General features: G+C 33.1%; 1 protein-coding gene across 1 annotated transcript; it reads right to left on the bottom strand.

The window, feature by feature from the left end:
• Positions 1-1,746: 1,746 nt before the first annotated feature.
• LOC8261019 (WD-40 repeat-containing protein MSI3) lies at positions 1,747-6,228 on the bottom strand. The gene is made up of 6 exons (XM_002534374.4): positions 5,685-6,228; positions 4,975-5,298; positions 4,729-4,872; positions 3,618-3,742; positions 2,940-3,035; positions 1,747-2,172 (listed from the first exon to the last, which is right to left on the bottom strand). The coding sequence occupies exons 1-6, from the start codon at positions 6,018-6,020 to the stop codon at positions 1,950-1,952; spliced, it is 1,248 nt and encodes a 415-aa protein (XP_002534420.2). The 5' UTR covers positions 6,021-6,228; the 3' UTR covers positions 1,747-1,949.
• Between the last annotated feature and the right edge of the window lie 3,292 nt (positions 6,229-9,520).

Here is a 9,520-nt window from a genome sequence, read left to right as displayed (position 1 = left end):
TTTTAATCCATACTTTTATAAATATTTTTAATAATAAATATAATTGAGTTAAATATTTTAATTATTGTAAACTATTCTTATTAATCTGAATCATTAAAAGTAGTATTATAAAATAAAATATATTTAAAGATAAACTATTTAGTTACTTAGCATAACAATTTAAAGTTGCTAGCAACTTTAATATTTATTTTAAATTTATTTTATTATAATTTTAAAAAAATAAAAATTTTATGTGTCAAAAATAAATGCGCATGCCGATTTTTTTTTTTTAAATAGTGACAGTAAAAACAATGACAACAATCGTACAACACGCAAATAAGTAATTAGTTTTTATAGATATATAAAATATTTATTTAATATATAATTTTAATATCATATTAATTTTTATAAATTTATTTTATTATAATTTTAAAAATTTTAAAATGGTACAATTTAAAGAAAAAATTGAAATAGCAAGGCATTATGCAATTTAAAAAGAACTGAATATGTGTTTTGCTCTCCCCCTCCCAACACACGTGTTTTATGGACTTCAGTCCACGTAGAATCATAGACTGAAGTTCTTGTTATAAGCATTGATAATACTTGATGCTGTCCAATTACTTCACTGACTCAAATAGTTGAGCAGTACAGTATAATGACTATTTTATTGACTCAGATACTTGAGGTAATGTAATAATTATTTCACTGACTCAAATAGTTGAAACAGTGCAGTTTAAATAATTACTGCACTGACTTAGCTAGTTGAGATGGTGCATAATAATAATTATTAGATTGATTTAGCTAACTGAGGCAATACAATTAAGGCGGTGCAATAATTATTTTGCTGACTCAAATATCAAGGTGATGCAGTAAAGAGCCATTATGCAATGATGTTGAGTCCAAAATATTTACTGCACTGACTCAACTATTTGAGGCGGTATAATAATCTTTTCAAATACCTAAGACGATGCAATGGAGAACCTTGACATATAGACTTTATTAAATCAGCACGTATAAAATATGGAGAATAAAAAATTAATTGGTTTGAGAAGTTGAAGGTAGTGGAAAAATATTTCAAGAGAAAGTATAGGACAAAAATTGTCACGCTGCATTGCAAGAAGATGGAAACTTTTACTGCACCATATTTTTTTATAACAACTTCATGGGTTCAACTGGTGAGAAAGTTAGAGATGTGAATTGAAATAGTTATTAAAGATGTGATTACCAAGTTTAGAAAGTCTATAAATTAAGGAACTCACTTCAAAATTAGGATCAACAATCATTCAATAAAAAACATATTAACAAATCATCAATATTTAGCAATATTTTCTCTATAGTATTATAGCCTTTATATTTATTTCAATTTCCTTTCAGTTCTTTAATTCCTTAGCTTAAATTTGTTTTAGTATTCCTAAACATTATTTTTTCAGTTAAATTTCTTCAGTTTTCAATTTTATTTGTCTTATATTTTCAGTTTTTAATTTTAATTTTTATCCTAAAAAAAATACTTCTCTTATATTTAACAAAGTTTTTAAAAGTACAATTAAGAATCCAAAAGACTTTAGGTCCCTTAAATACTTTCGTGCAATCATTATAATAGAAGTTAGATCGGCGCAATCAATTTATTTTTCATTAAATATGTTAATTTTGAGATAATTCACCTTTGATCTAGAAATACTAGCTCACATGAAGGACCAAATATTGTGCAAACCCCATGCACATGCACGACCCTTGAGTGATTGCTTGCATATTTACACACCGTGCGTCTGGTCTTAATACCAACGAAATTGCAAGTGCAAAAGCAGAATGACAATGTGGTAGCCAAAACCAGAAATAACCACAGGTTGTAGAAATTACTCGGCGCAATAAATAAGAAAAAGGGCATATGATCATGTCTCAAGAAGACATTAGTCATGGTTAAAGCCCAAAATAAAGAAGTCATAAGTTAGCTGTTTTAGCTTATTGTAGATCTAGGCGTCGTCATCCGCAGCAAGCATATCATCATCATCGCGATAAATACCTTCATCCATTTGCCACACCTGAAGAGTGTTGTCATCAGCCACACTTGAAATGACCCAGGGATCATTTTTGTTCCACGAGAAATCTGAGATCTTTGCCTTGTGACCTCCATGCGAGAAAAGAAGTTCTGGAGGGCCATCTTCAGCATCTAACTCTAATTGCTCTTCCCCAATCCTGAAAATGTTTGTAGTGCCAGTCAGATGAGGTGAATCACTCTTTATTGAAGTCAAGACATCATACAAGAACTTGTTTCCAAATTTCCATGTTCCTTGAAAGAAAAATTGAAGCCAGAAAAGTACTAATTTGTGTGAATTAAATCAATGACAAAGAGTTTTCATGAACTAAATTTGCAAAATTTCAGTCAAATCAACAAGAAGTTGTAGTACTTTTATGTTCCTTCGGAAAAGCAAAATGCATTTGAGTCAAATCAACAAGAATACTTATACCCTTTGCAACATTTCAAATCACAGGAGTCCTTGTCAAGATATAAAGGCAAGTGAGGGATTTTGTGATTTCTTTTGTTAACAAGGAGACAGATTATTATGGTATTCATATGGTGATCTAATAACAGTATTAAGCAGATCATAAAAAACTGTTTTCGTTATCTAATCACAAACAAAATCAGCAGCAAATTCCAATCAAAAAGTCCAGCAGTCAGCAGTGCTTAGAGGATAGAACTGTCATCCTGCACTTCTATTTTTTTTTTTTATCACAAACCTCCATCCCGTACTTGAGAGACAGATAAAATAGGCAAGTTGTAATGTCACAATAATTAACTTTGAGCGGTGCTTCAGATTACCTCTTAAGCAGCAGCCTTTATCACAATGTTCAGACATAGACAACTAAAATATCAACTAAATGAAAGAAAGGTGACTATTTTAAAACAAAGAAACAAAAGGATAAAATTCTATAAGCACATTAATCAATGTCTAAATTAATACCTGTTCAGGTCCCAAACGTTCAACCTTCTGTCATCAGCTGTAGATGCTAGCACTGTTTCATGATTAGGATCCCACTCCACTTGGAAGACCTCTTCTCTGCAAGAAAGAAATCCCCATTGAAAATATATTTACCACAAAAGGGCATGAACAGAAACTTCAACATATTTCAAAGCTATTAAGGATAAAAGAGCCATCTTGAGAATCACAGGGGAAAGAGACAATATGAAGAGGTCTTAAAAGCCCATTGTGGACTGTCATTGTATCTAATACACTATACATAACAAAATAATCCATTTGTGCAATGCCTAACATTTGCTGCTACATTATCTAACAACTTGAGGCATACAATATCTATTTTGTAATATAAATGAAATATGGAATGTGAATCTTGGTTAAAAAAGGAAGCAAAAACAGCCATCATGATAGTAAGAAGAAAAGATATAAGACAAAAAATTCAGTGACATATTGGGAATACCAGTTCTCAGTAATTCTAGGTGCTTTTGTAATTTGCAGACAGAAGCTCAATAAATTAGAATATAACTCAACACCCAGATAAACCTTGAGTTAAATCAGTTTTACTCGTGCATTTGCGAATTGCATCCACTTTAGGAATGCTTAATAGAAGCTGTTGATCATTGTACTAAATCCTAAAACTTATAAAAGAGCTGAAGGACATACGTGTGACCACTTAAAACATGCAGGGGTGCACTAAGCTTCCGCATATCGAACAGACCAACAGTAGCATCTGAAGATGCTGTAGCAAGAATCCACTCATTGTAGGGATTGAAAGAAAGATAATTGACCTGGAACCAAGAAACCAAAATGTTACTAAAAGGCATATGGACCTAAAAAAAGGATTATATCAAAACTAAAACAAGCAAAATTGATGTTACTAGCAAAGAATTAGATGTAAAATGAAAAAACCTTTCATTTTTGAGATTAAAGTAAGAGCAACTGTGACACAGATTTAGTTTTTAAAAGAATCATAAGATATTGCAGTTTTGCTTACGACTACTTAATGTTTCTGCTTTCTGGCAGTTCATAATAAGACCATTTAGGGTGGAAAAATGGACGTCTTGCAAACAAATGCATTTAGTTGAAAACTTTTCCATCAGACCACAAGATTCTGGAAGTCCAACATACTGCATGCAAATGCACCAAAAGAGTGCGCAAGTACAGGGAGATGCAAAACATCAGAGAACAATCCAAACTTATTCATACTTTATTTGGTCCTCCTACCCTCTTCAAACAACAATTTAGCACTAACACAACAACCTTCACCAACGATTCTACTGTTCATACATAGACATTTTAAAAACATCTTAGGTAACATTCTTAATCTTGGATTTTTTTAATCAATTCTTATAGACATTTTTAATCTTGGATTTTTGTAATCAATCGTTATCTGACATTAATGCAGTTTAAAATATAAGGAAGCCTCTATACATTGAGAAATACCAAACATATCTTGCTTATATACTAAAAAAATCAAAGAAATACACTGCAAAGTTAGTTAATGCACCAGATAGTAAAACGCATTCATTAAATGAATTGATAAACATTCAAAATCAAAGGATGTATTCAAGTGAAAGTTAAAGCATACAAGTGATAAACTCAGCCAGTTTTTCAGGTGTACTAATAACATCAATAAATGCAAAGAGCGTGAGATCCATACTCAGCTGTTACAACAAATAGGAGTTTCAGACACACTGTTAGAATGGATAAATTGTATAAGAATATCACATTGCAAAACAATGATATAAATTAAACTGTATCTAGATTGGTTCACCTCTTTTTCATGAGCTTTAATAGAATGCTGAGTTTGATTTGTGCGCAAGTCCCAGATCATTAACATACAATCATCTCCGACGGAACCAAATATATTCTCATTCTTCAAGTGCCATGACACATCTTCAACGACACTATCATGTGCCTGAAAAAAAATGCCCACAGCACCAGCAATCAACCATCTAATGTACCACAGCCAATAAGATCAATATCATATTATGAAAGAGAAGAAAATCCAAAAATTAACCTCATAAACATGCATCGAGTCAAGAACTTTATCTTTGGCCACAGCAGACACATCCCACAAACATATTTTATTATCATGTGAACCACTCACAAGATAACCCGGCTTAAAAGGACTCCAAGACAATCCATATCCTTCTTTATCATGACCTCTCAAAGTTAAATCAGGATCACAGCCATCATCTTGTTGCCTCTCTGACTGTTTAGTAGAATCAAACACATAAACATCACAGCCACTTGTCTTTGCAGCAATAAAAGCTGGATTTTGTGGCATGCATCTTGCCCTGTTGACCTCTCCATCAACACGTATCTTCTGAGATATTTCTACCTGCCAATATAAGCAAATACATTTATCCAGTTAGTAACTTCGTCAACGCTTAATACCCAACAAAACAAAACTCCAAAAATCCCCAATTTAACATATGTGTTTTAATATTCTCTTAGTAAACTTAAAAAAAAACAAAAAGTTTCCTTAATAAAAATCAACAGCAATAAACCCATATATAACCTAAAATCATCAGCTAAAAATCTTACCGAACACTTAAAAGTCCAGAAAACAAAACTATAAAAAACTGGAAAAAATATAATGTATTTTAATTTCTGATTAGTAGAGAAACTACCATAATGAAACAGCAGCAATAAACCAATAAAATCACCGGCTAGTAAATTTATCAAACACATAATAGGCACAGCATAAAGGACCAAAAGGCCCACCTTAGGAATGAGAGAATCTTCAGATTTGGCATCAAACTTGGGCTGAGCACCGCGAATTGGGAGAACAGCATCAGCAATCATGAGAAAGTTGGGAAAATCATCAGATGTATGAGTTCCAAGAACGAGCTTGTGCACGGAGAAAGAAGAAGGATTAGTGGGGTGAGGTAGTGGAGCGGCGAGTGGGAGCCAGTGGACAGTAAGAGATGGCCATTCAAGTGGGTGAGAAATGACGAGGTCGTAAAGGAATGGTGTGTTCTTTTTCCATACCGAGAACTCTTCATCTAATTGTTCTGGAGTGAGCTCTTGTTCTTGCTCTTCTTCTGTAGCTGCTGCCATTTGTTAATACCTAGGGATGAAATTGAGACGGAAACGAGAAACGGGTTATGCTAAATTTGTGGTCTCTGTTTAGATATGACGGTTTTATGTTTCTTTTGCGTCTGCTTAGCGGTTTTATTTCCCGCCAAAAAGGCGCCAAAGAAAAGAAAGAGTGAACAACGAAGGCAAAGACGATGATGACGCGTACTCGCGAAAGAAAAAACAAAAGAAACTTGTCGGGTTTCGCGAGTTCTAGGGCTAAATGAGCCCAAGCAAACACATGGTTGGACACTTGAAGATGGTAATTTGTCCGGTTGTCGTAGACCTGTTCATGGGCCGGGCCTGGACGGGCTCAGGTTGGGTCGGGCCTAACTTGATTTTGGACAAGCTCGAGCCCGCCCAGGCTTGAGAATTTTTTAATATCTCTGAACCCAAACCCGAGCCTGAAATTTTTTGAAAAGGCTTGCTCATCCCGGCTCGGTAAATTATTAAACCTGTAAATAGAAGTCGAGCCTAGGCATTGCTAGGAGCCGGACCTGTCCCAAATTGCAGTTACATTTAGATTTAGGGTTGTTTTGTTTAATATATTATTAATAACAATAAAATTATAAACAGAAATAATAGGTAGCTAAGTGGTATATAACACTTAATTATAAGTTGAAGGTTACAGATTTAAGTGCTAGGTATGACATTTCTTTTTTTCTAACTAAACTAGACATCGGCCCGGACCGGGCTTGGGTTTTTATATAAATTCCAAGCCCAGCCCGAGGAGTATAGGCTTTTGTGGGTTTGGGTCGGGCCGGGCTTGTATACAAAAATTGTTGTCCAAATCCAGCCCGAAAAGTGCGGGCCGGGCGGGTACTCAAGCCCATGAACAGTTCTAGTCGTAGGTAAATATGTAATTCGATTTAAATGGATGAGGAATATACTTCTCGCTGCTACTAATAGAGATGGAGCGGAACGGTTTAAACTGTCTTACTTCTGTTTGAGTTCCGTAATATGTCTCAAAACTATATCTGAAATATTTATATACTTTTATTTATAAATATAAATAAATAAAATATAATTTAAAAAAATATTACATATTATTTAAATCTAAATTTTGTTTCTTTAATTATATTAATAATAATTAAAATATTAAATAAATATATTTTAAAAATTAATAAAAATATATAAAATAAAAATAATAAGTATCATCCGAAATCAACCCAATTTTACTTTAGAAAAATATTTTCTGTCCATACCTACATCGGTCTTTGACGGACGGGAATGAAGAAGGCAAAAAATACTCTAAAATAGAATATCAATTGCTATTTTTAAATCTTATCAAAGGTTTAATGTAGTTGTTTAATGAGAAATAGCTACCAACTAAATAAATCTATGAACCGGACACTTTCATATTACTCCCAATACCCATATATTTATAAATATAAAATATAATCAAATTTAGATGTGTTCAGATAATATGCGGATATTATTAATCAGATTGGAAATAAATACAAACAATAAAATAAATTTTTAGATAAATTTACAACGAACTTAAGTAATTGTACATTAATCAGAGAATTTAAATATCTCATATTGATCGAGTATCCTAACTATTGTGATTCTTGTTGTAGTTTGTAATGTTTGGATTAAAAATTCCATATTATTAAGGAGAAAATATTTTAAAGAGAATAGAAGTGCACATGTAGAACTTAAGATAAGTCATGCGGTATGACGTGTTTTATTTAAATCGTAGACTTGACACTTGACAGGTTGAAATTTGGAATTACCAATAAAAGTAGTTATTCTTTCAAGAGTTGTATTATATATATATTATAGAAAATATTAATGAAATTGGATTGACATAATTCTTTCATCTCTATGGCATGCTTGCTAACTCAAGAAGCAATAATTGAGAGAATAGTTATTTTATGTTATAATCATAAAAGCTTTTATATAGGCTGAAATACATAACAGAATTACAAACAATTTGGAAAAATCAAATCTCTAAAATAAAGCAGCTAAACTCCTAAAGAATAGAAAAAACTTTATCCTAGACTTAATTTAACAAACAAACTGATATTTTAACACATTCCCTTAAACTAAGCTTAATCTACAGGAGTTTAGTGAAACTTATTCTCAAGACACCATCTGTTGAACACCTTCCCTGCTGCATACTCCAAGCATATTTCTGAGTTTCTGAAATGTATCAAATTTGAGTGGCTTTGTGAACAAATCAGCAAATTGGTCTTTGCTTCTGCAATAAATGAGATCAATAACTTTCTTATTTGTGAGATCACGCAAGAAATGATACCTCACGTCTATATGCTTGCTTCTACCATGCAAGACAGCATTCTTGGACAATTTTATAGCTGAGTTGTTGTCATAGTAAATAAGAGTTGGACTTTCTTGACTGAAGTGAAGCTCTTTAAGAACATTACTCAACCAAATTGCTTGAGAAGCACATGATGTTGCTGCTACAAATTCAGCTTCAGTAGTTGAGAGGGTAACAATAGGCTGCTTTCTTGATGACCATGAGATAGCTCCTAAACCCAACATGAACACATAAACAGATGTGTTTTTCCTATCGTTATGATCTCATGCATAATCGCTGTCCGTAAATCCAACCAGTTCTGATTTTTCTCCCCTTTTATATAGAATTCCATAATCCATCGTTCCTTGCAAATATCGTAAAATTCGTTTCGCAGCCATAAGATGCATCTCCGTTGGATTTTTCATGAATCTACTGATGAGACTTACAGCAAACATGATGTCAGGCCTTGTCGAAGTTAAGTACATTAAACTTCCAACAATTTACTTGTAAAGAGTGCTATCAATCTTTACTCCATCTGGGTCTTTAACAAGCTTTAAACTCGTCTCCTCTGGTGTGTAAACTGGATTACAGTCTTGCATATGAAATCTGGTTAAGATGTCCTGCACATATCTCCTTTGACACATAAAAATGCCTGCATCAGATTGAACCACTTCCAAGCCCATGAAATAATGCATAAAGCCGAGATCAGTCATATCAAATTCAGATATCATAGAATTTTTAAATTTCTCAATCATTACAGCATCATTGCCTGTATAAATTAAGTCATCCAGATACAAGCAAACTATGAGCATTTTCCCATCATCTTCAAATCGCATAAAAAGCGTATGCTCATAAGGACACTTATGGAATCCTTTTTTCAAAAAATAAGCTTCGATACGACTATACTATGCCCGTGGGGCCTATTTTAATCTGTAAAGAGATTTTTTCAATATGTAAACTTTATGCTAATCTCTTATCTTAATGTAACCCAATGGTTGATCAACAAATACCTGCTCCTCCAATTCTCCATGTAAGAAGGCTGATTTAACATCTAGCTGGAAAATCGACCATGCATTTTGAGCTGCTAATGCAACCACAAGTCTGATAGTATCATGCCTCGCAACTGGAGCAAAGACTTCCCTGTAATCAGTTCCAAATTCTTGCTTGTATCCCTTCACAACTAGCCGCGCCTTATGTTTGTTAACTTCGCCTTTCTCATTCA

This window comes from Ricinus communis, chromosome 8, assembly GCF_019578655.1.
Source record: "Ricinus communis isolate WT05 ecotype wild-type chromosome 8, ASM1957865v1, whole genome shotgun sequence".
In the NCBI taxonomy this organism is placed as follows: Eukaryota; Viridiplantae; Streptophyta; class Magnoliopsida; order Malpighiales; family Euphorbiaceae; genus Ricinus; species Ricinus communis.
Note: the sequence above shows the minus strand (reverse complement) of the source record. Positions and strands in the feature narration are given on the sequence as shown.